At 48.1% G+C, this 26,033-nt stretch overlaps 1 protein-coding gene across 1 annotated transcript in view; it reads left to right on the forward strand.

Annotated features, from left to right (window-relative positions):
* Positions 1-26,033, forward strand: part of PANX1 (pannexin 1) — a 47,718-nt gene that overhangs the window by 10,759 nt on the left and 10,926 nt on the right. The window contains exon 2 of the mRNA XM_075546464.1: positions 18,234-18,373. Within this exon, the coding sequence (XP_075402579.1) occupies positions 18,234-18,373 (140 nt within the window). The remainder of the gene's footprint in view (positions 1-18,233; positions 18,374-26,033) is intronic.

Below are 26,033 nucleotides of genomic sequence, written 5' to 3' on the forward strand. Positions count from 1 at the left end.
CTGTAGGGTAAGCCTGGAACATCATCCATTGATCAACACGCACAGGACCATAGGACACAGAGTGGGCTCTGATGTTGACTGTGGACTTTGGTAGGGGATACTATGTCAGTATTGTTTCATTAATTGTAACAAATGTACCCAACCAGTGCAACATGTTGATATCTGCCAGGTACCCACCGGCTAGGGATCCTCGAGGAAAGAGGAGTGGGCCCAGGTGGAGGGTCACTCACAGTTCTTGCAGCAGCCAGGCGCTGCTCCTTGGCCCTGACTCACCCAGTGATGGTGACCGTGACAAGTGGCAATAGTTTGGTGTGGTCACTAGCAGACACTGTTGACTTCTGGGCCGGGGCTGGGGCATTTTGAAGGCTCATTGAGCTCTAGAGTGGAATTAAAATGGGCATCTGTGCTGGTGAGGCCTGCTCCTGAAGCTTGGCCCTTCCGAAATGCCGAGGGCCTGCCTCTTCTAGAACAGTGTTCGCCGAAGCGGTGATTCCACTCCTCGGGGATCACTGGAGTGATGGGGGTGGTGGGTGGGGGGGCAGGGCGGCTAGGAAGTCAGATACGACCTGGCTGCAACAATGGGCTCAAACACAACCACAGTTGTGGGACTGGCACAGGATTGGGTAGTGCTTTGTTCCGTTGCACATCAGGTTCCCACGAGTGGGAACCGACTCTTGAAAATGCCTGTCGTGAACATGTGACATGGTCCATTGGTCAGAGCCACTTTGCGTGGACTTTGATGTTGGCTGTGGACTTTAGTGGATGATAGTATATCAGTAAGTGTTGTTGTTACCAGTGTCGGGGAATCTGTACAGGGGTAAAAGGGATATGCGAAAATGCGAAGTACTTTTTTTTTTGCACAAGTTTTCTGTAAACCTAATGATGCACTTAACAACAAAAACTATCAATATTTAAAAATGGAAAGGTGGGGTAGAAGCAGACATCTACACGTTATCCTGGATTATGGGCCCTAATACAAAGGTTTTTTTCATCACCATGGAGACTCTGAGTAGTTTTCCCAAAAAGGTGGCCACAGGCCACAAACGGTGAGTTTGGGAACCTGTGTCCCAGAAGGAAAACAAAAAAGGAAAGGGAACTCAAGAAGGAATTTGCTAAATGTGCCCCTTTAGGCAGACCGTACCCTGAGGGATTCACATTCGCGGAGTCTGCAGTGTCCTGGGCATAGGGTTGAGGGCGTCGCAGAATTGGCCTCCTTAGGGGATGTTTGATACTGTGGCGCTCCTGCCTGGCATCTAGCCCCCCCTCCCCCGGGAGAGGAGAACCTCTGCTGGTATCTTTCCTGTCCAGAGCTCAGCTGGCTGGTCCAAATGGGCAGTGGGGGCCAGCCATTCAGCCCCTGGGCAAAGGGAGCCCTCGCTGCCCGCCAGAGAAGCACATGAGCTCTGTGACTGTCATTGCAGGCCAGGCAGGAGACCAGCCCTGGGGGGCGGCTGCTCCCCGTTGTTTCCAGTTAGTTCCTCTGGTTCGTCTCCTGCTACGGAGTCAGCAGCTGGTGGCTCACATTGTCTGCACTGCTGTGGCTGAGTTTAGGCCCAACTCTGGGGAGATTCTCAAGTGGCTCTTCAGCATGTACCAGATGGCAAAGCTGACTGATGATTTTCAGGGCCGTTTATAAGAATGGGCTGAAGGGGTCTCCCAGTATACGCCCCATAAGAACATTTCCTCCACGCACCCTGAGGCCCACGAGGGCCCTCCCCACACCTCCCGCAGGAGGACGGCGGGTGCTGTCTACTGACTTTCATGCTCTTATCTGTTTATGTTGCTGTTGTATTTTTATTGTACAAGGAATGCCCACATTTGTCCTCTGGGAAAGGCCTCGTAATCTCCCTGCACCGGTATGCCAGCAGTGGCCACCACGGATGCTGGGGACAGCTTTGTGGTCTCCCTTTGCTGCATTTACTTAACTAGTCCACGTTTTACTTTTTAAACAGTTTTATTGGCACATAATTCATATATCATACAATTCAATAGTCCAATCCTATCAAGAAGAGTTGTACAATCATTATCATAATCAATTTTTTCTTTCTTGTTCTCATTGTTATTGCCCCCTCCCCATGCTGTCCCCCCCTACTTCCCCTGCTGTGCCCCCAAGAAACCATTAATTCAGTTACTGTGTCTGAATTTATCTATCCTGAATTTCCTATACAGAAAACATACCCCCCAACAAACAAACAAAACCCCTAAAAACAATAACAAAGTAAAACAGAGAAAAGCCTCAATTAAAAAGAAAGTAGAAAGTATTAACAAATGGAACAAATTTAAATGGGTCAAAAGGGAGATTAAATGATAAAGTTAAATTTTAACCTAACTGTATCTCCAATAACTGACTTGCCAGTTCATTCTGCATGATAGCAAGGTGTTTCAAATTCCTGGTTTGTGGCTAGATGGAATTCACGGGAGACTTAATCCACATATATTTCCCTGACACTATTTTAAAACACTGAAGCAACTTTCAATTGGTCAAAGGGGAGATCAAATAATAAGATATATTCGAACCCAGCGGTTCTCAACCTGTGGGGGTTGAACAACCCTTTGGGGGGTCAAAGGACCCTTATACAGGGGTCTCCCAGATCGTAACAGTAGCAAAATTACAGTTAAGAAGTAGCAACAAAAATAATTTTATGGTTGGGGGGTCACCACAACATGAGGAACTGTCTGAAAGGGTCACGGCATTAGGAAGGTGGAGAACTGCTGCTCGAACCGAACTGTATTGCCATAATTGACTGTACAGTACTCTGATAACAAGGCTGTCTATCCCTCGGCTGGGTTTTAGAGAGGATTCACCTGAAGCTTAATCTCCTTGCAGAGCCTGCAACTGTGTTTCGCACTTCCACTGGCATCCGTAGCCTTCTGCAAACTAAGTGCTCACAATTTAAACTCTGATACCATTCCCTCCTTTGAATTTGGGTTATATTATTTATAATCCTTGGATCACATAGGCTGGTGGACTTCTTCCTGGTGGACTTTGTTGACACCTGACTTAGATGGCTGCTTGTTTGAAGACGAGCCTTTAAGGCACGATTCCTTCTGACGGCTGGGCAGTGGCACACATTTGAAAACAAACGAGACTCATACTAATGTGATGATTTCCCAGGGTTGTGCTCTGATGTACTTTCTTCCACTTGATCTATTCCAGAGAGCTTTTTCTACCACGACCTAGGTGTCACCTCATATTTGTTAACTGGGAGGTGGGCTGAGTAATACTCCCCAGTAGGGTATATTTTTACTATAATTGATCTAACCATTCTTATTGTGACACATTTACTTCAAACTTTCTACTCCTACACTTAAAGGAGTTTGTGCAGAAATCACTTTTGCGCGTGCACAAATACTCCCCTCCTTTTAACACTGAGCAATTTGCACAGAAAAACTAAGAAGAATCTCACTTGTTGTGTAAACTTTCACCAAAAACATAATACACCTAACATATTAAAAAACTCCCCGGTGGAGCGCAGTCTGCTCTGAGGCACACAGTTACCAGAACGGACCCAAGGGCGACCGCAATCACAGTTGACACACCACTCACTGCCCACTGCTGTCACGGTGATTCCGACTCATGGCCGCCCTATGGTGCAGCCTAGCACTGCTTCACAGGTTTTCCAAGGATGTAAATCTCTACCGAAGTGGACTGCCTCATCTTTCTCCCACGGAGTGACTCCGGGGTTCCAACTGCTGCCCTCTAGGTTAGTAGGCCAACATGTTACGCCATTATGCCTCCAGGGCTCTGTACAGGATCTCCAAAGGCTCAAATCCTGTAGGCGTCTCTGTTCCTTTTGGTCGTATGCACACACTTTATCGATGTCTGTTAGGTATCCAGTTTTGTGCTGAAAGCTATTAGAACATTGGGCGGACCCTCGGGGTCATTCCAGTCTTCTGTGCGCTCATAGCCACGGAGGGACAGGATCCAACAATTACATAACGGCCGCTTGCAAGTGCTCGCATGGAAACATGCCGTGTGCTTTGGGAACACAGCAGGAGGTCCAACCTGAAGTTCAAATATCACCCATGCAAGGGCCATACACTAGTAGCCCAAATCCCTCTTCCAGTTTTCTAACATAGTTGAATCTAGAAGGCCGTAAGGGTCCTTGGATCACACAACTAGTTATGCGCTCAGCTGAAAGGTTGGTGAAAGGTTGGTGGTTTGAGTCTACCAGAGACACCTGGGAAGAAAGCTCTGTCAATCTGCTGCGGAAAAACTCAGCCCTTGGAAACCCCACGGAGCGCCGTTCTGCTCCACACAGGGCGTTGCCGTGCGTCAGAGCTGACCACGGCCACTGGTTGGTTTGTCTGGGCTTGTGAGGGAGTTAGGGCTGGAGGGCAGGAGTTGCGTCTGCTTGCTTGAGAGAGTGGAACTCAGGGATACAAACCTACCCTGGACAGTGATCTCGTTGCCCCGAAAACTGGCGCCATTCTCTTCTTTCCTGTTCAGTGTGAAAGGGAGGGGAGGATTTGCGCACACACCCAAAATGACTTCTGCACAAACTCCTTTACGTGTAGTCGTAGAAAGTTTGAAATAAATGTCAGTCACAAGAAGAATGGTTAGATCAATTATAGTAAGAATATACCCTACAGGGGAATATTATTCTGCCCACCTCCCAGTTAACAATGCGCAGAATATTGATCATTCTGTGTTCGCTTCATTTTTGACGGCTTCCAATTTTCGTGGCTTCACATTTCATCCACGGCTCAATGGTTGATGGTTGTTTAATGCTGTTTCTTTTCTCTTTGAATCACGTCCTATTAAAAAATGAAGATGCCCACAAAGCATGCTCCGGTCAAACGATTCAGGTCGACTCTGCTGGCCCCCTTCCACCCTGAGGGGGGCCATCTTCCGGCATGGTGTCAGACAGTGTTCTGCTTTCCCTAAGGTTTTCACTGTCTAATCTCCCGGAAGTGGACCACCAGCTCCTTCCTACTGCTCCTAGTCTGGACGCTCGACTAGAAGCTGTTCATCACGGGTGGCCCTGCTGGTACTGAAACACCAGTAGTGCAGTTTCCAGCATCTCGGTCTGACCAACTGCCTGATGAATGGGTGTGCACTACATAGACGTATGCATTTATCTATCAGGAAGGCGCCCTGATGGCTCGGGGCTGGGTGCTCAGCTGCTTCCTGAGTGTCAGCTGTGAACCCCCAGCTGCAGCTGTCTGCTTCCATCAAGAGGTCAGTCACGGATGCCCTGTGAGGTAGGCTGTGTTCTAGAAGGTCACTGTCAGGTCTGAGGGCACTCAACAGCAGCAGGCTTCCTCTCACTTCCATTTAGTGGATTCCAACTCAGAGTGATCCTACAGGATCGGGTAGAACTGCCCCTGGGGGGTTCTGAGACTAACTGTTGAGGGGAGCATAAAGCCTTGTCTTTGTCCCACAGGCAGGCTGTTGGTTTGGGGCTGCAGATCTGGTGATGAGCCGCCCAGCCATACCCACAGTGCCCCAGAGCTCCTTCCCGGCTGATGTCAAATAATCCACATGCTCGGTGAGCAACCAGCCAACCAAAAGTTGGAAGAGACTGGGCCATCCACTGCCCCTGAACCCGCGGAGCACAGCCCTACTCAGGCATGCACAGGACTGCCGTGAGGCACGGTCCAGGCAGTGGCCATTGCTTAGTTTAGTTTGCTTGGTCTTGCTGGTGGGGTGGCTTTTGTAGTGTTAATATAATTTTCCGTTCTTTTGCCTTTTTTCTCCTGTCCCCAGGACAGAGGACTTTTAATGCATTGGATGATTGTCAGGTTTTTGCCTTGGTTTATGCCCCTTAGACCAGTAGTTCTCAACCTGTGGGTCGCCAAACGACCCTTTCTGATGGTGTTAGGAACCCGAGATATCTCTATCCGTCTCCAGGTGAGTCTGCCCACATGCAGATACGCCCCACATGAGTACCCTGCGTGAAGACTGTTACCCCTGCTACACCATGCTTCAAGACAAAATTTCATTTATTTATAATTAGAAATAAATATTTCACAATATATAATTACATAATGTTTTTGTGATTTAATCACTGTGCTTTAATTAGGTTCCATTTGTAACAATTAATGTACATCCTGCTTTTCAGATATATACAATTCATAACAGTAGCAAAATTACATTATGAAGTAGCAATGAGAATAATTTTATGGTTGGGGGTCACCATCACATGAGGAACTGTATGAAAGGGTCTTGGCGTTAGGGAGGTTGAGAACCACTGCCTTAGACCTGAATGTGTGTGCCAAGGACTGGACTGACCATCACAGGACAGACCACCCCACAACCACGCTGAGTTCTTGGTTTTGTTTAGTTCCCCTGGCTGTATTCCTGGCTTCCTACTTGTGGCTGTGGTGCCAGTCGGTGTTCTCTCTGCTTCTCATCTTGCACGTAGCAGGCTATGCCGGATTGAGGACACCACCCTTTTTGACTGTAACCAGCCTTTTCGGGGTCCATGCTGAGGTGTGGGTTTCCTTTGTCGTGGGGCACTGCCAGGCGCTCATTCTTGTGCACAAGGTAGATCGGTCAGGATGGATTCTGTCCTCTCCACTTCAATGAGAGCATCGCTGTGCTGATAGGGCTTTTGTCTAGTCTCTTGGATGTGGAAAGCAAAAGCCATTCGTTCCGAAATGCAAAACACCAGACAGACAGATCAAACTCATTGCCCTTGTCCATTCCGATCCATCACAGCCCTGTCTGACAGAAGAGCCGCCCTCCTGGGTTCCGGAGGCTGTAACTCTCCAGGAGCAGAAAACCCCTCCCTCTCTCTCATGGAGCTGCTGCTGACCTTGTGGGGAGCTGCCCAGCATGGCACCTACTCCTCCAGCAGGGCGCCCTTCCCAAATGCCCAGCAGGCGTTTATTGTACTCCAGGGTGGCAGTGAACCGTCTGGGGAGTTTTGGGAACTGGTTCAGGAGATGGCATTTGGTGGTGCCCATTTTAGCAAAGGAGCAGCTGCTCCTACTGTTCTCTTGGGAAGCCAGGTTTAGCTGCCCGGGGCGGGGGTGGAGGGGGCGGGCGCGGGGGCGGTGGTGGAGGGGACGAGACTTCCTTTAAAGGGATAGAACATTCTAATGTCAATTCTTTTTCAATGATTTTATTGGGGGCTGATACAACTGTTAACACAATCCATCCATCCATTGTATCAAGCACATTTGTTGCCATCATCATTCCCAAAACATTTTCTTTCTGCTTGAGCCCTTGGTATCAGTTCCTCATTTATTTTCCTCCCTCACCACTCCCCACCCCTCATGAACCCTTGATCATTTATAAATTACTATTCTTTTGTCATATCTTAAACTGTCCAGTGCCTCCCTTTACCCACTTTTCTGTTGTCCATCCCCCAGGGAGGAGGTTATATGTAGTTCCTTATAATCCGTTCCCCTTTCCACCCCACCCTCCAGGCATCCCCACTCTCAGCATTGGTCCTGAAGGGATCATCTGTCCTGGATTCTCTGTTTCCAGTTCCTATCTGTACCAGTGTACATCCGCTGATCTAGCCAGATTTGTAAGGTAGAATTGGCATCATGATAGTGGGGGGCAGGTGGGGAGAAGCATTTAGGAACTAGATGAAAGTTGTATGTTTCATTGTTGCTACACTGCACCCTGACTGCCTCATCGCCTCCCCAAAACCCTTCTGTAAGGGGGATGTTCTGTTGTCTACAGATGGGCCTTGGGTCCCCAATCTGCAGTCCCCCTCATTCACAATGATTTGATTTTTTGTTCTTTGAAGCCTGATACCTGATCCCTTTGACACCTTGTGATCACACAGGCTGGTGTGCTTCTTCCATGTGGGCTTTGTTGCTTCTGAGGTAGATGACCGCTTATTTACCTTCAAGCCTTTAAGAACCCAGATGCTACATCTTTTGATAGCTGGGCACCATCAGCTTTCTTCACCACATTTGCTTATTCAAACCCGCTTTGTCTTCAGCGCTTGTGTCGGGAAGGTGAGCATCATAGAATGCCAATTTAATAGAAGAAAGTATTCTTGCATTGAGGGAGTACTTGAGTAGAGACCCAGTGTCCATCTGTTACCTGAATACTGCACCTATAGATATGTATACATAAATCTATTTCCTCATCCTCATATATAAATATATTTGCATATGTACATGCCTTTATCTAGACCTCTATAAGTGCTCTTTGTCACCTAGCTCTTTCCTCTATTTCCTTTGACTTTCCTCTTGTCCCGCTCTCATGCTCAGTCTTCATTTGGGTTTCAGTAATTCCTCTTGGTTACATTACCCTTGATCATGCCCTGCCAGGCCTCTTACACCCTCCTTACCACCGATTTGGATCACTTGTTGGTCCCTAGTCTCTGGGTTTGTTAACACCACTTCCTTTACCCCCACCTCCCCCTGTCCCATGTCCCCCTGGAACTGTTGGTCCCGTTTTCTCCTCCAGATTGTTCATCCAGCCTGTTTTATTTAGACAGACCTGTGGAGATAATAATATGCACAAAAACAAGACAGAGCAAAACAAAGCAACAAAAGAAAACAACAACAAAAAGCCAATGGAAAAAAACAAAACACATCACAACAACAAAAAAGAAAAGCCTGTAGTTAGTTCAAGGACTGTTTGTTAGCCTTTAGGAGTGGTTTCCGGTCAAGTCTGATCGGGTGCCAAGCCCTGGACCCACAGTCTATGTTTGGTATTCCCTGGGGACTTCATTGCTCTGTTCCCCTTGCTGTTCTGTTGCACGCCCTTAGTGTTTTGCCTCGGTGTGGTGGGATCAGATTGGGTGGAATTCCCATACTGTGTCTCCAGTGTTGTCCCCTGTAGGGCTATGAGTCAGTGAGGGATGTTGCGTCTCATAGTGGTACCGGCCATATGGTCTTCTCTGTGGATTGGCTACTCTGAGTGGGAATATCGTCCTCAAGGCTTGGTGGGCCATGCTGTGCTCCACTCTCTTCCTCCCCCTTCATTTGCTCCCATGTGCTGTGATCAGACATGTCTCTCCCCCTGAGGTGCAGCTTCAGTACTCTCTTCTGAAATAAATTCTTCTGGGGGAGGGACAGGTGTCCCTATAGTTAGGATTGGGGCCAGCCCTGCTGTCTTTCACTGTGGCCTGCAGAGTCTTACACTTACACACCGGCTCCAATTACTTGCATGCCGTGCAATATGGTCCTTCAAAGGAAAGGTGAGGGCCATCGCTGAACATCCATGACCTCCAGAATCCATTTATTTGCTTGTTGTGTGAAGCAAGAGATGTGTTTGGGTGATGTGAGGTGCAAAGGGGAATGGAGAGGAATCTGGCCCGTTTCCTCCCCCACAGTGATTCTGATCTTGTTGCGGTTGCGCGTTGGTTGGGCGCCGAGTCGGAGGTGAGCAAACGTTGTTCTGGGTTGCGTTGCAGCCCGTCAGAGTGCTTTGTGACGATGCTGGATGGTTTCGTTCTTGGCAGTCCCTTGTTTGCGGTCTGTGTTTGTTGTTCAGAGTTGATCCCTGCCCCTCTCTTTCCCCTTAGACCACACATCCAGGGTCCTGCTTGCATCGCTGTAGTTGAACTTGAGAGTTTATAATTAGCATGGAATCGTTTTTCAGGTTTTTCTTGGTGTGGTGGTTTTGATGGGTTGCCAACCCCAAGGTTGGCAGTTCAAACTCACTGGGAGAAAGACAAGACTTTCTATTTTTGTAAAGACTGACAGTCTTGGAAACTCTCAGGGGCAGTTGGACCTGGTCCTATAGGGTGGCTACAAGTCAAAATAGATTCACTGGCAGTGAGTTTTGGTCTGGTTACACTTGATAGGTCGTTATTGGTTCTGTTTTCCATTGGGGCCCTCCCAGCAACAACCTTAGAATTCACTCAGGGAAACTGGCCTGGTTCTGTGTCATGTTCTATCTCCCGACCCAACCTTCTTCAGGAATCTGCGTCTTTAAACTTCATTTCCTGTGTGTAGAGGCCTACTATGGAGACTTGGCTTGATAGCCCGCTGTACAGCCAGTTAGCCACGAGGTCTGGCTGCCTCGTTTTGCTCATCGTTCAACTGAGGACAAAACACAAGAGCCTGGGTTAATGCCCTTCGCCTGACATTCTCTCCCCTTCCATACCCTCAACGTGGCCGCCACTCTGGCTGCAACTCTTGCATTTGAAAGTTTCTTTACAGTCCTGCCAGCTGGTTCCCTCTGTTTTCAGTTTTGATTCGAGCTGTGGTTTTGTTGGGTTTCCCTAACTCGTCAGCACACTTATTTCCCGGGTTGCCTCACAGGCCTGCAGAAATGCGTCCTACAGAGAGCATCCTTTCAGGGCAGGGGGATGTGTTTGTCCCAAGAGGTGAAGACACCTCTCCAGGTGCAGGCTATTGTGCCTGTGCTCCCTTGAAAAGCAGAACTGTTGCCTCGGAACAACCCCAACAAGCATCTCTAAAGAAAGGGAGATCAAGTTCCACAGACTTACGGCATGACCTCGCAACCCACTACTAGGGGTACACGCCAGAGACCTGAAAGCAGGCGCTCAAACTGACACCTGGACACCAGGATTCCTCAAAGGATTCTTCACAAAAGATGGAAGCAACTCAGGAGTGCATCAATGGGTGGAGAAACGGTGTGTGTATGAGTATGTGTTTGTTCTTGTACATGCTTATGTGTATGTATGTACACAATGGACTATTCAGCACGAGGAGAAAGAAAATTCTGATACGTGTCACAACACGGATGTGCCTTAAGGTCACTGTGCTGCGTGAGATAAGCCAGCTACACAAGGACATGTATTGTGTGACCTCCCTTATGTGAAGTAGCTCGAATAAGCTCACACAAATCTAAAGAAGCAGTTACTAGTGATTCTCAGGGCTGCGGCGGGGGGAGGATGGGCATTATTGCTGAGTGTGTGCGCAGAGTTTCTGTCTGTGGCGAGGCAAAACCCTGGAAAAGGGCTAGTGTTGATTGTCCAACGTGCTGGATGTAAAGAGAAGCAGAAGGAAGCCCATTGGGGTCTAGCCCACCCCAACTCAAAGGGAGCCTGTGGGGCAGGGTAGGCTTTTCCATGGGGTTTCCAAGGCTGTAATCTTGATGGGCGCAGACTGCCTCATCTTTCTACCGTGGAGCAGCTGGTGAGTTGAACCCACTGAGCGCATTAACCATTGCCCCCGCCCCTGGACTCCCATGCATTTTATTAATGCACACTTCCAAGTGATAAATTGAAAAGCATTGTAGTTTATCTAGTTTACCATAATTAGCAATGGTAAGAGAGGAGGCAGGTGGCCACGCAAAACTAGGCCACCACACCCCTGCAGGTGAGGTCTGAGCAGGCCAAGAGTGTGCACATTGTGATGTCATTTAGAAACTGCTTGTGGATGGCTGAGATTCTGTTTTCTGGGAGGCTGCATTAGTCTCTGACTCTCCACTGTGGTCCACAGGTCTAGACTGCCCAGGTCTAGACTGCCCTAAGGGCTGTGGGGCTTGCCTGCTCAGGAAGCCTGCAGAACCGAGGCAGCCCTGGGCTCCAGGCCAGCCAGCACAGTGGGTAGGGGCCCCTGCAATGTGGGTTGCTTCCTTTACAGATCCTGCGGTGGCTTCCACAAGGCCCAGTGAGCATGTGTCTTCCTCGTGATCTCCCTTTGTGTTTAGCCCAAGACATAAAGCTCCCTAACCCCTCCTTAGGACCAGACTTTGAGTCCTTTGCTCCTGATGTCAATCATTTAAAAAATTATTTTATTATTTCAAGCTTTTTTATTGTGAATTTGGTGAAGGTTTACAGGACAGATCATAGTACTACATCCAGCAATTCATGCCCCTTCCGATTTCACACTGCCCTGCCATCCTTTCTGCCTACCATCCATCGCCTGTTCCACTTCCTGTATCTCTATTCCTTCTCTTTCACTAACCCTTGAATATTGTCCTTGGTCTTCAATGATTGATTGATCTCATGGGGAGATGAGATCAGTTCCAGGCCCCAAGGGTAAGGACCGTAGTGTTTGGGGTCCTACCAATATCGATCCAACCAGTAAGGGTGGTCTTTTTGATGACTGTGAGTTTGTTTGTTTTTGCCACATCTTCTCACTCGATCCTGGACCTTGTTATGTGATTCTGTCCAGAACAGTGGGTAGCGGTAGTCGAGCAGCACCTGGTTCTTCTGGTTGTGGACACGGATGTTTATGGTATCCATTACTCTGTTGGACCAATTGGAGTGTAAGTCTATCCTGCAACAAATGGCGTTACCAGGAGTTAGAATCAACTCAACAGCAATTGATTTTTGTTTGTGTGTCTTGTTGAAAGTAAAGAGATAATGGGTGTGGACGTATATAGTTGGGGATGCATGGAGAGTTGGCCTGGGCCATACCCAAAGCTTCCGGGCCCCCATGCCTTTCAGCGAGACTGAGCTAAAAATCAAACTTACTGATTCCAACTCATATTCCAACCCCATAGGACAAACTGGAACTGCCCTGGGGGTTCCGAGACTAAATCTGTACGGGAGCAGAAAGCCTCCTCTGCCTCCCTGGTGAAGGCACTGGGCTGCACACCCCAGCTTGTGCTGGGCACCTGCAGTCCTCTTGCTATGCCCCTCCCACCCCCATGCCCATTTGGTTTCCCCCTGCCAGGCTCTTGGCTTTTTGCCCTCATTCCTTGTTTCTGGACTAAGCTTATCCCTGGGACTTGATGATCTGGTTGTTTTTCCGCTTTAGACCCTTGGCCCTTCCTTGGAGTCTTCTCACTCCTGGCCACCTGGGGTAAACAGCCACCCCAAGCACCCATTCCACAGCCCTGGCTCCTGGGACATTCTCCCTTGTGGCTTCCCCAGGGCTGGGCTTGGGAAGGGTGATTTTCCCCGAGAGGAGAGTGAAAGGGAGGGGTTGTTGAACATGGATTCAAGTCCTGGTGCTACCACTGGACTAATTTGGGTAGGGGACTGCTTTGTTACCTGCTGCGCAGAATGGAAGCAAGCGCTTTCTTGATTTGGTTGTGAGGGTTAAATGAGGCCATAATATAGCTCTGTGGGACATACACTTGTAAGTCAGAAACATTTCGGGTGCAGTTCTAGTTCCTACATGCATGGGTTTATCCCAAGTCAAACATGCTTAAACAGGCTGTGGGCTCAGTGGATGGTTGCCGATAAGGTCACATTTGTTTAGTCTCCTGCCTTTGAAAACGGTCCTCTCAAAACGGAATTCTGAGAGATGTGCTAGGCGAGGGAAATTCAAGGCATCGAGGCCAGCCAGAAGGTGATTAGCAATTATTGTTTTGGGTTACAAAGATTTTTCTTGAGGGACACCATGATCATGGGGTTTTTATGGTGTAGAAGCTTTCTAAAAATAAAAAATAGGTGAGAAAAGGGCCAGGAAATTTACACTGAGGCCCCCTCCCCCCTGTCATGACGATGCACCCACTTGTTCTTCAAGGGTAGCGAGGGCTGTACTAGGAGAATTTTGTTGGGAAACCTTACTCCATCCATTTTATAACTCTAATCTTGCCCTTTGAGATCTTTCTGTACCAGAAACTCGTAGAACATTTGGCAGGAAGATCATGTGTGCCCCTGGAGGATCCACTGCTGCTGTTGTGACGAACGTCGAAGAGGGCAGAGTTCTTTGCAGGAGGGTTAGGAAGAGGGAGCATCGGGTCAGAAGGGTGTGGACCCATGGGGAGGGTTTTATTTCTGTCTGGCACAGGTTTCCTGTGATTTTATAGCAGGACGCTTTGCCTCACCTTCCTCTCAGCAACACTTAGATGTTCTCTCTCGGCAGTTTCTTGGCAGCTTTTCTCCACGTGGGCTCCTTGCGGACTGTCTTGCAGGGACTTGTGTAACTGCATGAAGGAAGTCTGTTGGTGAACGTGGCTGTGCTGGGAGCTTAGTGTCCTGGGGGGAAAGAGTGTGTAACACGTTTGCCTCTCTGCACGTCTGTGCAGCAAAAAAGGAAGCTTCTAGGTATGATGGGACTCCAAAAATGTTTGGGAATTGTACTCTTCAGAAAGAGAACTTGTGGGACAGACCAGCTAAATCGACTGTGAGGCCTCCCCGGCCAGTCAACCACACGACAGCGGGAGGCACAGCCGTCATCGTCTACGTGAAATATTTGATGGTCTGGCAACGTAATTCCTTTTTTATTTTCCTTATGGACTTTTTGAAACCGCCAGGGATTTGCTGTCTCCCTCAAGTTATTGGGGAAGAGTAGTGTTGGGGATTGGGTAATATTCAAGTGAACACATTTAAAATTTTGAAACATTTTTATTATAAAAGTAACACAAATAGTGCAAAGGAAAACTAAAATATTGGGAAAAGTCAGGCACCCGTTTCCTTCCCTGTCACCCAACTACCACCAGTTAGCAATGTGGTTTCCTGTGTCACTTTAAAGTTGAGCCTGGGTGTATTATTTACAGTCAGAATCATAGCCATTCATATACCTTTGTGTCTTGGGTTTTCATTTACTATTCCATACTTCTGTATGATTTTTGTAATACTCATTTTCTTTAATAATTTTTAATGAATGTACTCTTGGGCACATACATTATATACATAAAAGGATGTGTATTTTACATACACATATAAAGATATGTGTGTATATGCAAGTATATATATATATACACACATTTTCGTTTAATTGTATTTCAATAGACCAGAGTTTGCCAAATGGACCAAATTTGGACCCAAATTTATTATTTTATATAAGAATAAATTTTTAAAATCATTTTATTTGGGGCTCGTACAACTCTTATCACAATCCATACATACATCCATTGTGTCAAGCACATTTGTACATTTTTTTCTTTTTAAAATAATTTTATTGGGGGCTTGTATAACTTTTTTTTTGGCTTGTATAACTCTTATCACAATCCATACATCCATCCTTTGTGTGAAGCATATTCGTAGCCATCATCATTCTCAAAACATTTTCTATCTACTTGAGCCCTTGGTATCAGCTCATTTTCCCCTTCCCTTCTCCACTCTCCCTTATGAACCCTTGATAATTTATAAATTATTATTATTTTTTCATGTCTTACACTGACTGATGTCTCCCTTCACCCACTTTTGTGTTGTCTGTTCCCCTGGGAGGGGGTTATATGTAGATCATTATGATCGGTTCCCCTTTTCTCCCCCCACCTTCCCCTTCCCCTCCTAGTATCACTACTCTCAATATTGATTCTGAGGGATTTATCTGTCCTGGATTCCCTGTTTTCAATTCTTGTCTGTACCCGTGTATATGCTCTGGTCTAGTCACATTTGTAAGGTAGATTTGGGGGGTCATGATAGTGTGTGGGGGGGGCAGGGCGGGAATGAAGCATTAAAGAACTAGAGGAAAGTTGTATGTTTCATCGTTGCTATTCTGCAACCTGACTGGCTTGTCTCTTCTTTGTGACCCTTCTGTAAGGGGATGTCCAATTGTCCACAGATGGGCTTTGGGTCTCCACTCTGTACACCCCCTCATTCACATTGATACGATTTTTTGTTCTGGGTCTTTGATGCCTCATACTTGATCCCGTTGACACCTCATGATTGCACAGGCTCGTGTGCTTCTTCCATGTGGGTTTTGTTGCTTTTCAGCTAGATGGCTGCTTGTTTATTTTCAAGCCTTTAAGACCCCAGACACTATATCTTTTGATAGCCAGGCACCATCAACTTTCTTCACCACATTTGCTTATGCACCCATTTTGTTTGTCTTCAGCGATCATGTCAGGAAGGTGAGCACCATGGAAGCCAGGTTATTAGAACAAAGTGTTCTTGTGTTGAGGGAAGACTTGAGTAGAGGTCCAATGTCCGTCTGCTTCCTTGAAACTTAACATATAAATATATGCACATAGATCTATTTACCTATTATTATATATAAATGTATTTGCATATGTACATGCCTGTATTTAGACCTCTATGAATGTCCTTCTCCTTCCAGTTCTTTCCTCTATTTCCTTTGACTTTCCTCTTGTCCCACTATCATGTTCAGCCTTCATTTGGGTTTCAGTAATTCCTTTTGGTTACATTGCCCTTGATCAAACCCTACCAGGCCTCCTACACCTTCCTCGCCATCAATTTTAGATCACTTGTTTCCTTGTCCCTGGGTTTGTTAACACCCACTTCCTTTCCCCCACCTCCCCTTTCCCATGTACCCCCGGAACTGTAGATCCCGTTGTTTTCCCCTCCAGATTGTGTATCCCGCCTATCTTATATAGATAGATAGACCTGCAGAGACAATAATATGCACAAAAACAAGGCAGAGCAAAATAAAATTTAAAAACCAAACAACAACAACAACCAAAAAAAATCTTGTGTTTTTAAAGGTTGTAAAGAAAAATAAGAATATGAAAAGGTCAGCATAAGGCTTGTAAAAAACGTATTTACTACTTGGCCCTGTTAGGGGTCAAAAAGGACTGGGCCTTGCCCTTCGACCACGTGTCCAGTCATTGTCTTGGGGTTTCACTGTGTAAGCAGGACTGATGGGATGACTGGCCACAGGACAGTGTGAGGGGCTCAGCAGGAGAAACAGACACCCCCATTGCTAGGGAAGGCCCACGGGGTGCTAGGCTGCCTCCCAGGACATAACTGGAGAGCTGACTTGGGATGCATCTGAACCACTCACACTGTGGGGGCTTTGTGGGGAAATGAGGGTGAGAGGGCTGCCAGGGCGGGGGGTGGGCTCTCTGCCTCCTGTCCAAGAGGGAGACACAGTTTCTGCCCTGAACCCTGCGGGCCCTAGTGGCCACCTAGCCTTCTGTCTCCATAGAGACCACTGCCCCCCAGCTGTCCTTCCCAGGAGGGCAATTGTCAGCGGCTCCTGGAGGAGAGACAGGACTCCAGATCCCTGTCCTGTGTGTCCACCTCCCGGTGCGTCTCCGTGTCTGGGCGCCTGCCTTCCAGATGCAAACTGCCTGAGCAGCAGCCCTGACCCTCTTGTCTTAGAGGAGATGGAAAACTGCCACTTTGACCAGTTACCAGATGCCCCCTCCGCCTCAAAGCTCTTGGTTCTGAAAGGACTCTCATTTCTCCTGTGTATTAGCGCCGCCCCTCCATTCACCCTTTCTTTTTCCCGGCTGACCTCAGACTAAAAGGACCCACCCTTTCCTAATGGGTTTGTGTTGGATTTGTTTAGGCTCTGGTTCTTTTCCTCTCCCTTTTTCTTTTTTTTCTTGTTAAAAATATTCATTTTATTTTTTATTTCTTTTTTTTAAAAACATTTTATTAGGGGCTCATACAACTCTTATCACAATCCATACATATACATACATCAATTGTATAAAGCACATCTGTACATTCTTTGCCCTCATCATTTTCAAAGCATTTGCTCTCCACTTAAGCCCCTTGCATCAGGTCCTCTTTTTTTCCCCTCCCTCCCCGCTCCCCCTTCCCTCATGAGCCCTTGATAATTTATAGATTATTATTTTGTCATATCTTGCCCTATCTGGTGTCTCCCTTCACCCCCTTCTCTGTTGTCTGTCCCCCAGGGAGGAGGTCACATGTAGATCCTTGTAATCAGTTCCCCCTTTCCAACCCACTCACCCTCTACTCTCCCAGTATCACCCCTCACCCCTGGTTCTGAAGGTATCATCCACCCCTGTGCCTCCAGCTCCTATATGCACCAGTGTACAACCTCTGCTCTATCCAGCCCTGCAAGGTAGAATTCGGATCATGGTAGTTGGGGGGGAGGAAGCATCCAGGATCTGGGGGAAAGCTGTGCTCTTCATCGGTGCTACGTAACACCCTGGCTGACTCATCTCCTCCCCTAGACCCCTCTGTGAGGGGATCTCCAGTGACTGACAAATGGGCTTTGAGTCTCCACTCTGCACTTCCCCCTTCATTCACTATGGTAAGATTTTTTTTTTTTTTTGATGATGCCAACGGGACCTTTTTTCTTTTTTATGGTGACTTCCCTGCTTGGAGGTCATCTCACAGGCCCCAAGCCACCCTCAAAACCAGTGCTGGCCAGAAAGCTCGTCCAGACTTGCTGTTGCTTTACATTTGGGTGTTTGTTGGTTCTCGTTCGGCCTTTGGTGAATGTCCCTGCCCCTTGCCATGGTCAGAGGAGCCCTGGCGGCGTACTGGGTTACAAGTTGGGCTACTAGCCGGAGGGTCAGCAGTTCGAAACCATCAGCTGCCCTGTGGGAGAAAGATGAGGCTCTCAATTCCTATCAAGTGATAAAGTCTCGGAAACCCACAGGGGCAGTTCTACCTTGTTCTGTTCGGTTGCTGTGAGTGGGATGGACGCGATAGCGTTAGTGGTAGCTTGTTTCCGTGCTCTGGACCTACAGGTGTGTGGGGAAGACGGTGACCTGGGCGGGTGGGGAAGAGCCGGGACAGCTGTGCATTCCTTGATTCAGAGCGATCTGTTGTTTGACTCCCCAGGTACACAAATAAGCTGTTTCTCCCCAACTTCGTTCTCCTGGCGCCAGGCCTCCTTCGTGGACTCGTACTGTTGGGCCGCCGTGCAGCAGAAGGATTCCTTGCAGAGCGACTCCGGACGCCTCCCGCTGTGGCTGCACAAGGTAGTTGGTGCATTGTCAGCTGTTCCAGAGGGGTGGGGACTGTCGCCAGCCAGGCCACAGCCACACAGGCACAGACGGCCCTCCAGGCTGCCGTCCGCTTGTAAGACCTCAGCACTGCCCCGTCAGAGGGAACTGTGCAGGCTACTCAGCACAGCACACCTTGTGTGTCAGCCACCCTTATATCCCCGTGCCCAGCTGTGGGTCTGGCCCCCGGGGCCTCCATACATCCCCAAAGCCTGAAGGAACATACTAGATAGCAGTCCAGCTGGGCACACAGAGCCAGCTCCCCGGGCCAGTGCTCATCCAGCTCGACGCTGACTTCCTGGGAAAGTTAGGACCCGCACAGACTTCAGTTGCTTGTGGCTGGTGCGCTGCCGGAGCACGAGGAGCGTGGTGGCACCTCCCTCTGGGGACATGGGCTGCAGCTCGGCTTTTGGACTAAAGACCTTTGCTGCCTGGTGGCTCTGGATCCTACACAGAGAGCGGAGTCACTGCTCCACAGGAGGTACCTGTCCAGGTTCCGAGTGGTTCGGAGGAAGGGGTACAGGGCAGAAGCACATTCCCCATCCGGAAGCGAGCGCGTTGGGCTTCTCGGTGCTTAGGGAAGGGAGACTGCCCCAGCCTGTCCTCGTTTGCGCCACTGGCTTCTTTTCCGACCGTGAGGACGAGTGGAGCAGGCACGTGTCTTTTGTCGTCTCATCGTGTTTGTTTTGCTTCTGGGGTCTGCTTGACTCTGCCCTGTTTGCTCTGCTGCCAGGGGCCCGTCGTCAGCCTTGTTTTTAATAAAAGCATCATTTCAGCGCTTTGCACTGACTCGGGCCTTCACCCGAGCCACCCAGTGCCATGTGGAAGAGGAAGGTGCCCCGTGGTGACACCTTGCTTTCTTTTGGGTTGGGATTTTCTCTTGGGGGTGTCACCCTGTGGGTTCGGGGCTCTTGGCAGCTCCAGGTTAAATGGCAAGCGCAGCGGACGCAGTAAGGCACTGCAGCAGGAGCGCACAGCACTTCCAGGCGTGGCTCTCGGCTGGTTTGTAGCCTTTTGCAGGAGTGGAACGTGGTCACCCACTGTGGGCTGCGCATCGATGGGTTCACAGAAGAAGGTGTTACCTGGGATTGGCTGGTGTAAGAGTTGAAAGGGATGCTAGAGACGGCACAGCATGTGGGGCCTAAAGATGCATTTTACATCTGATCATGAGAGCCTTGGAGACCAAGGCCATGAATCACAGAGCTCGTTCCTCGTTGCGCGGTCCTGAACTTGGGCTCCTGGGTGCCCTTCCAGTCTAGGAGAAGGAGACTGGTGGGGACATGTAGTCACATCCTAGGCTATCCAGTATCGACAGCGAGCGATTAAGGAGTCCTTTTCCACTTGGTGACAGACTAAGATGTTAGGACAAAAGCTCTTTCCAGATTTAGAGGGCTGGGGAAAAAATTTAAGCTGGGACGTCATAGGGACTCTGGCCAATACCCCAAGCTTTGGGTTGTGACCTCGAAAGTCATTCATTGAGAATAAAACTCAGTGCCCAATATCGAGCTGATTCCAATGCATAGGGAGCATATAGGACAGGGTGGACCTGCCACTGTGGGTTTCTGAGGTTTTAACTCTGTATGGGAGTAGAAAGGCTTGTCCTTCTGCTGAGTGGGCTGGTGGATTTGAACTGCCGACCTTGCGGTTGGCAGCCAAACATGCAACCACCACCACCACGGCTCCATTCAGAGTAAGGGTTGATCTACAGTTCTGTTGCGGATCATTTCAGACGGATTGAATTAGAGATTTGTAAAAGAGGTTTGGACATGCCCGTGTCTCTAGTCCAGAGGCAGGGAGGAGCCAGGTCAGTATGTAGTTTATTTCGTAGGTGCTGAGTGAAGCTTCTTGACCAGGCATCAGCTACAGTAGCACTCAGGTTAGTGTGAGCTCCTTGGACATGTTGTTCATTCGGGGGAACCGGCAGGTGGCGCTGTAGGCCTGTGTGGAAATTGGTCATTTGGAAGCGTTCACTTTGACTGGAGGATGACACTGGACTTGGAGTGGTTTTTTGGTTTGTTTTTGCAGCCAGGCAAGATCTCTCTCTGAAACAGACTAGTAGCCTTTTACTTCAAGCACAGTGATCAGTGAAAGGCTGGAATCCACTAGATGGGGAAGAGTTGTTCTCTTTAACAAGTGGTGCTTGCACAACTGAGTATCTATTTGCAGGGAAATGAAGCAGGGTCCGTACATCACACCATGTGCTTAAAAACTAGCCCAGGGAGCGCGGAGGGAGGGGAAAAATGAGGAGCTGATGCCAGGGGCTTGAGTGGAGAGCAAATGTTTTGAGAATGGTGAGGGCAATGAATGTACAAATGTGCTTTACACAATTGATGTATGTATGGATTGTGATAAGAGTTGTATGAACCCCTAATAAAACGATTCAAACAAACAAACAAAGAAGTGACACACGAATATGGTTTTGAAAATTGAAGGCGATGGCAGAGGAAGGGAAGGGTGGCTTTGGCGTGCAGGACAGAAGCAGAGACATGAAGCCGTAGGGGATATTTAAGGAAGTTGTGGTAGTTACATAATCTCCTGTCATTTTGCTAATCGTGAAGGGGTGGAGTCTAGTTTGTCAATCAGGTCACAGCCTGATGATGTCTCCTTGTGGGCATGGCCTTCTCATGAGGATTCTGGGAGCTGTCTCTCTCTCTGCCTTGCTCTTCTGGTTGAAAAGCCAGGCAGAGACTTGCTGAGACCTGCCAGAGCCTTGTGATGCGTCCACTACCACCGGCTCCACAAGACTCTGTACCCACCCACTGGCTTGTGATCTTCTTGCACTCTCCATCATTGCATGTAGCTGGGTGAGTCCAAAGAGATATTTATGAACTACAATTGGACTTGATCTGGACTGGGCTGGGATGTCTTCTTGATATCCAATTACTCCTTGATATAAAGCTCTTTCTTACACACCAAAAACAAAAAGCAAACAAACAAAAAAACTAGCCCAAATGGAACCGGGATCTCAATGTAAAACCTGAAATGACAAAGATCTTAGAAGATGCCCATTCATAGCAAGCCTACCTGTAGAATTCTGCGGTTGTCACTCTTCACCGGAGTGGACAGCTTTGTCCTCCTTTGCTGACAGCTGCAGGCCAGTGCTTACTGGACAGCACCACCAAGGCGCCACAGGGACCAACTTCAACCCACGCCCAGTTTCATCGAGTCAGTTCTGGCTCGTAGCAACCTCATAGGGCAGAGTAGAACTGCCCCCGTGGGTTTCAGAGACTTTAAGTCTTTTTAAGTTTTATCGGCTCATAATTTACATAGCTACACTTCAATCATTTAATTATATCAAGGAACATTGTACACTCACTGCAATATCAATTTTAGAACAGCCCCATGATTGAGTTGCCTTTAAAGTAACATCATGACTTTAAATCTTTATGGGAGCAGAAAGCCTCATCTTCCTCCTGAGGAGCAGCTGGTGGTTCTCAACTGCTAACCTTTCAAGGAGCAACTCAATGCAGAGCCTACCATGCCACCTTTTAAGGACAAGCTTAGGGACCCGAAGATATGGCATAGACGATCAACTAGTTAGCTCAGCCCTCTGAAATGAATACTTATGTGCCTCAAAAGACTTTCTCAAAAGGAGTGAAAGGAGAACCCTTTCACATAGACAGTCATATCTGGCCAGGGCCTAATCTCCAAGATATATAAAACCTTTCAACACCTCGACCCTAAAAAGACAAATAATTCACCTACACAATGGGCATCGGTCACCAGTAGACCGGTCCCGAGAGGAGACATTCAGGACGCCAGCACATGCTTGACGGGATTCTGGTGGTCATTAGCCATTACCTGGCACACCAGGCCCACTCCCATTAACCCATCCTACCTCGCACCAACCCTAGACAGCACCCCAAGGCTGTCAGTCTGTATGGGAGCAGATAGCTTCTTCTTCCTCCCATGGAGTGGCTACGGGGTTTGAACCGCTGACCTGGCAGTTAGCATTCCAAAGCTTACCCGACAGTGCCACGCGGGGTCCTTTATTAGCCATTGAAAAGATAGAAACCAAAGCAAGCTGGTACCGTCTGACTCGGCAATGATACTTGCAGCAGCGGTGCAAAGAAAGGCAGAAACGGCAAGTGCTGGTGAAGGTGAGGAGAGGGGGGCTCCGAGGCCGACGGCGAGTCTGTGGGTGGAGAAGCGGAGCCCTCCTGTGACCAGTTGATGCAGTGCACGCCCAGGTCAGTGATTCACAATGGCAACGAGATGGAAACAGCCCGCGGTGCCCATCAGGGGATGCACACACACAGGCTGGGACACGCGAGGAGGACCACGCGGCGGTAGAGCAAAATGCTGCATCGGTGAAGCGGCTAACAACACGGCGTGTGGAGTGAAACAAGTCAGCCACACAAGGACAAATACTGCAGGAGGCCACTCCTATCACAAATCAAGATATCTGTGCAGAGAAAGAAACTTTTCTGGGTTGGTACTAGGGAGGAAGGGAGAAAAAAAACTCACTGTAGTCCCACCATCGTTGAGTTGATTCTGACTCATCGTGACCCATGGTGGGGTTTCTGGGACTCTCAGTCTGTGCAGGCGCAGATGAGTCCATCCTTCTCCCATGGGTCTGAACTGCCAAGCTTGCTCAATGGCTAACCGGCAGCACGACCTGGGGATACATACTATTATACGCACGATCCTACGATAACAGGAATAATAAATAGTAACTTATGACTACATAGGTAAGAGCCCTGGTGGGGTAGTGGTTACAAATTGGGCTGTGATCTGCAAGGTGTGTAGTTTGAAACCACCTGTCGCTCTGAGGTTGAAAGATGGGCCTTTCTACTCCGGTAAAGACTTTCAGTCGGATAAGCAATCTGGAGGAGAGAACAAACTGACGGTTCCAGGGGGTACATGGGAGAGAGGGAGGTGGGGGAAAGGAAGGGAGTGTTAACAAACCCAGGGACAAGGGAACAACAAGTGATCCAAAATCAATGGCAAGGAGGGTGTAGGAGGTCTGGTAGGGTTTGATCAAGAGCAATGTAACCGAGAGGAATTACTGAAACCCAAATGAAGGCTGAACATGATAGTGGGACAAGAGGAAAGTAAAAGGAAATAGAGGAAAGAACCAGAAGGCAAAGGGCATTTATAGAGGTCTAAATATAGGTACATATATTTATATATAATGATAGGGAAATAGATCTATGTGCATGTATTTATAGGTTTAGTATTAACGTAGCAGATGGACATTGGGTCTCTACCCAAGTACTCCCTTAATGCAAGAACACTTTGTTCTTTTAACCTGGTATTCCATGATGCTCACCTTCCTGACATGATTACTGAAGACAAAGTGGGTACATAAGCAAATGTGGTGAAGAAAGCTGATGGTGCCTGGCTATCAAAAGATATAGCATCTGGGGTCTTAAAGGTTTGGAGATAAACAAGCAGCCATCTAGCTGAGAAGCAACAAAGCCCACATGGAAGAAGCACACCAGCCTGTGTGATCACGAGGTGTTGATGGGATCAGGTACGAAGCATCAAAGAAGAAAAAATCTTATCATTGTGAATGAGGGGGAGTGTGGAGTGGAGATCCAAAGCCCATCTGTAGTCAACTGGACATCCCTTACAAAAGGGTTATGGGGAAGAAACGAGCCAGTCAAGGTGCAGTGTAGCTACGATGAAACATACAACTTTCCTCTCGTTCTTTGATACTTCCTCCTCCCCCCCCCATCCCCCAACTATCATGATCCCAAATCTACCTTACATATCCACTAGACCAGAGCATGGACACTGGTACAGATCAGAGCTGGAAGCACAGGGAATCCGGGACAGATAAACCCCTGAGTACCAATAATGAGAGTAGTGATACCAGAAAGGGAAGAGGAAGGTGGAGGAGAAAGGGGGAAGCAATCACAATGTTCTACATATAACCCCTCCCTTGGGTACAGACAACAGAAAAGTGGATGAAGGGAGACACTGAACAGTGTAAGACATGAAAAATAATAATTTATAAATTATCAAGGTTTTGTAATGGAGGGAAGTCAGGGAGGGGGGAATCAGGAGCTGATACCATGGGCTCAAGTAGAAAGAAAAGGTTTTGAAAATGATGATGGCAAGAAATGTACAAATGTGCCTGATACAATGGATGTATGGATTGTGATAAGAGTTGTATGAGCCCCCAATAAAATTATTTTAAAAAGAATTTCAGTCATAGAAACCCACAGAGGCAGTTCTCCCCCATCCTATGAGTCAGCATCAACTCCATGGCAGTGAGTTTGGGCAGGTAAATAATGCCAGTTAAACAGGTGTGGGATGGTATATGGGAGTACACCTATATGCATGTACAGGTTTGCAGAACCCTTTCCTATATGCATATGTAAATATGCTACAGGTAATATCTAAGTATGTAGTAGAGCATGCAGGAGGCAAAGTTAGGCAGACTTCTTAGCTATAACTGAATTCCTGGAGAAACGGAGCACCTGGGCTTGGGGTCCTAGGACCGTAGTCTTGGGGTGTCTAGGTCAATTGGCATAATGTAGTCTTGGTGGCAGGCGTAGTGGCTTTTGCACCAGGCTGCTAACCACAAGGTCAGCAGCTTGAAACCACCAGCCGCTCTGCAGGAGAAAGACGAGGCTTTCTAATCTGCTGAAGAGTTACAGTCTCAGAAACCCACAAGGACAGTTCTACCTTGTCCTGTAGGGCCTCTATGACTCAGAAGCGCCTCAATGGCAGTGAGTTTGTCTGTGTGTTTTTAGTTTGAGTCCACAAAGAGCGTTTTCCATCCTACTTTGGTGGGTAGTGACATGAGTTTTAAAAACTGGGTAGCAGCCATCGAAGATAACAACTGTTGGTCTCTCAGGTACAAAGAAGATTGAGGAAAATCACAAAGAAATATTTTGTGCGAAAAACTAGTAGACCACATGAAGCATAGCATCCGTCCCACTAGTCTGAGACCATCAGGACTAGATGCTGCCTAGCTCCCAGTGCTGACAGCTGTGACCAGGTTCACAGTAGAAGGTCGTAGACAGACATCACACTTGTGAGGGAGGTGCAGGGTGTCGTTCTGTGGTACGTAAGGCCTCTCTGAGTTACTCCCTTCGTGTCTTGCTCCAGCCAGTGCTGACCGCAATCTTTGGATGTGGGGAGAGACAAATAGAAAAAAGCAAGCCAGACAGGAAGGAGGACACTCAGCAAAAAGAGAAAACGAAAACACTCACTGCCATCAAGTAGATTCCGACTCACAGTGAGCAGTTAGGACAGAGCAGCACTGGTCGAGCTGAATAGCCAGCCACTGTGCGAGGCTCCTTCCCGAAGGCCAGAGGGGAAGTGAAACTGGAGCTGAGACTTTTTATATTTTTGGTCTCACAGCAGTCTGAGACATACCTTAGATGTCACTTCTTTCATGAAGCCTTCCTGGACTTCTCCAGGGACTCCACTTACTGCTTAGTGCCTAGCGTGTGGCTGTCACTTTTATGCTTGGATGATATCATTGTTTGCTTGTGTGCTTCCTTGGCCAGCATAACCTTGGGCTGGCTTTGTACAGTTCACATGTGGGGGCCGCACACCCCACCCACTGCTCATCACCCCACAGCCCAGTGGAAGTATCGAAGGAACATTACCCGTCAATGATGAATGAATGCAGTGAGCAATGATTACGTACATGTGAGGGGAGACTGGTTCAGTCCTC

This window comes from Tenrec ecaudatus, chromosome 4 (assembly GCF_050624435.1).
Source record: "Tenrec ecaudatus isolate mTenEca1 chromosome 4, mTenEca1.hap1, whole genome shotgun sequence".
Taxonomy (NCBI): Eukaryota; Metazoa; Chordata; class Mammalia; order Afrosoricida; family Tenrecidae; genus Tenrec; species Tenrec ecaudatus.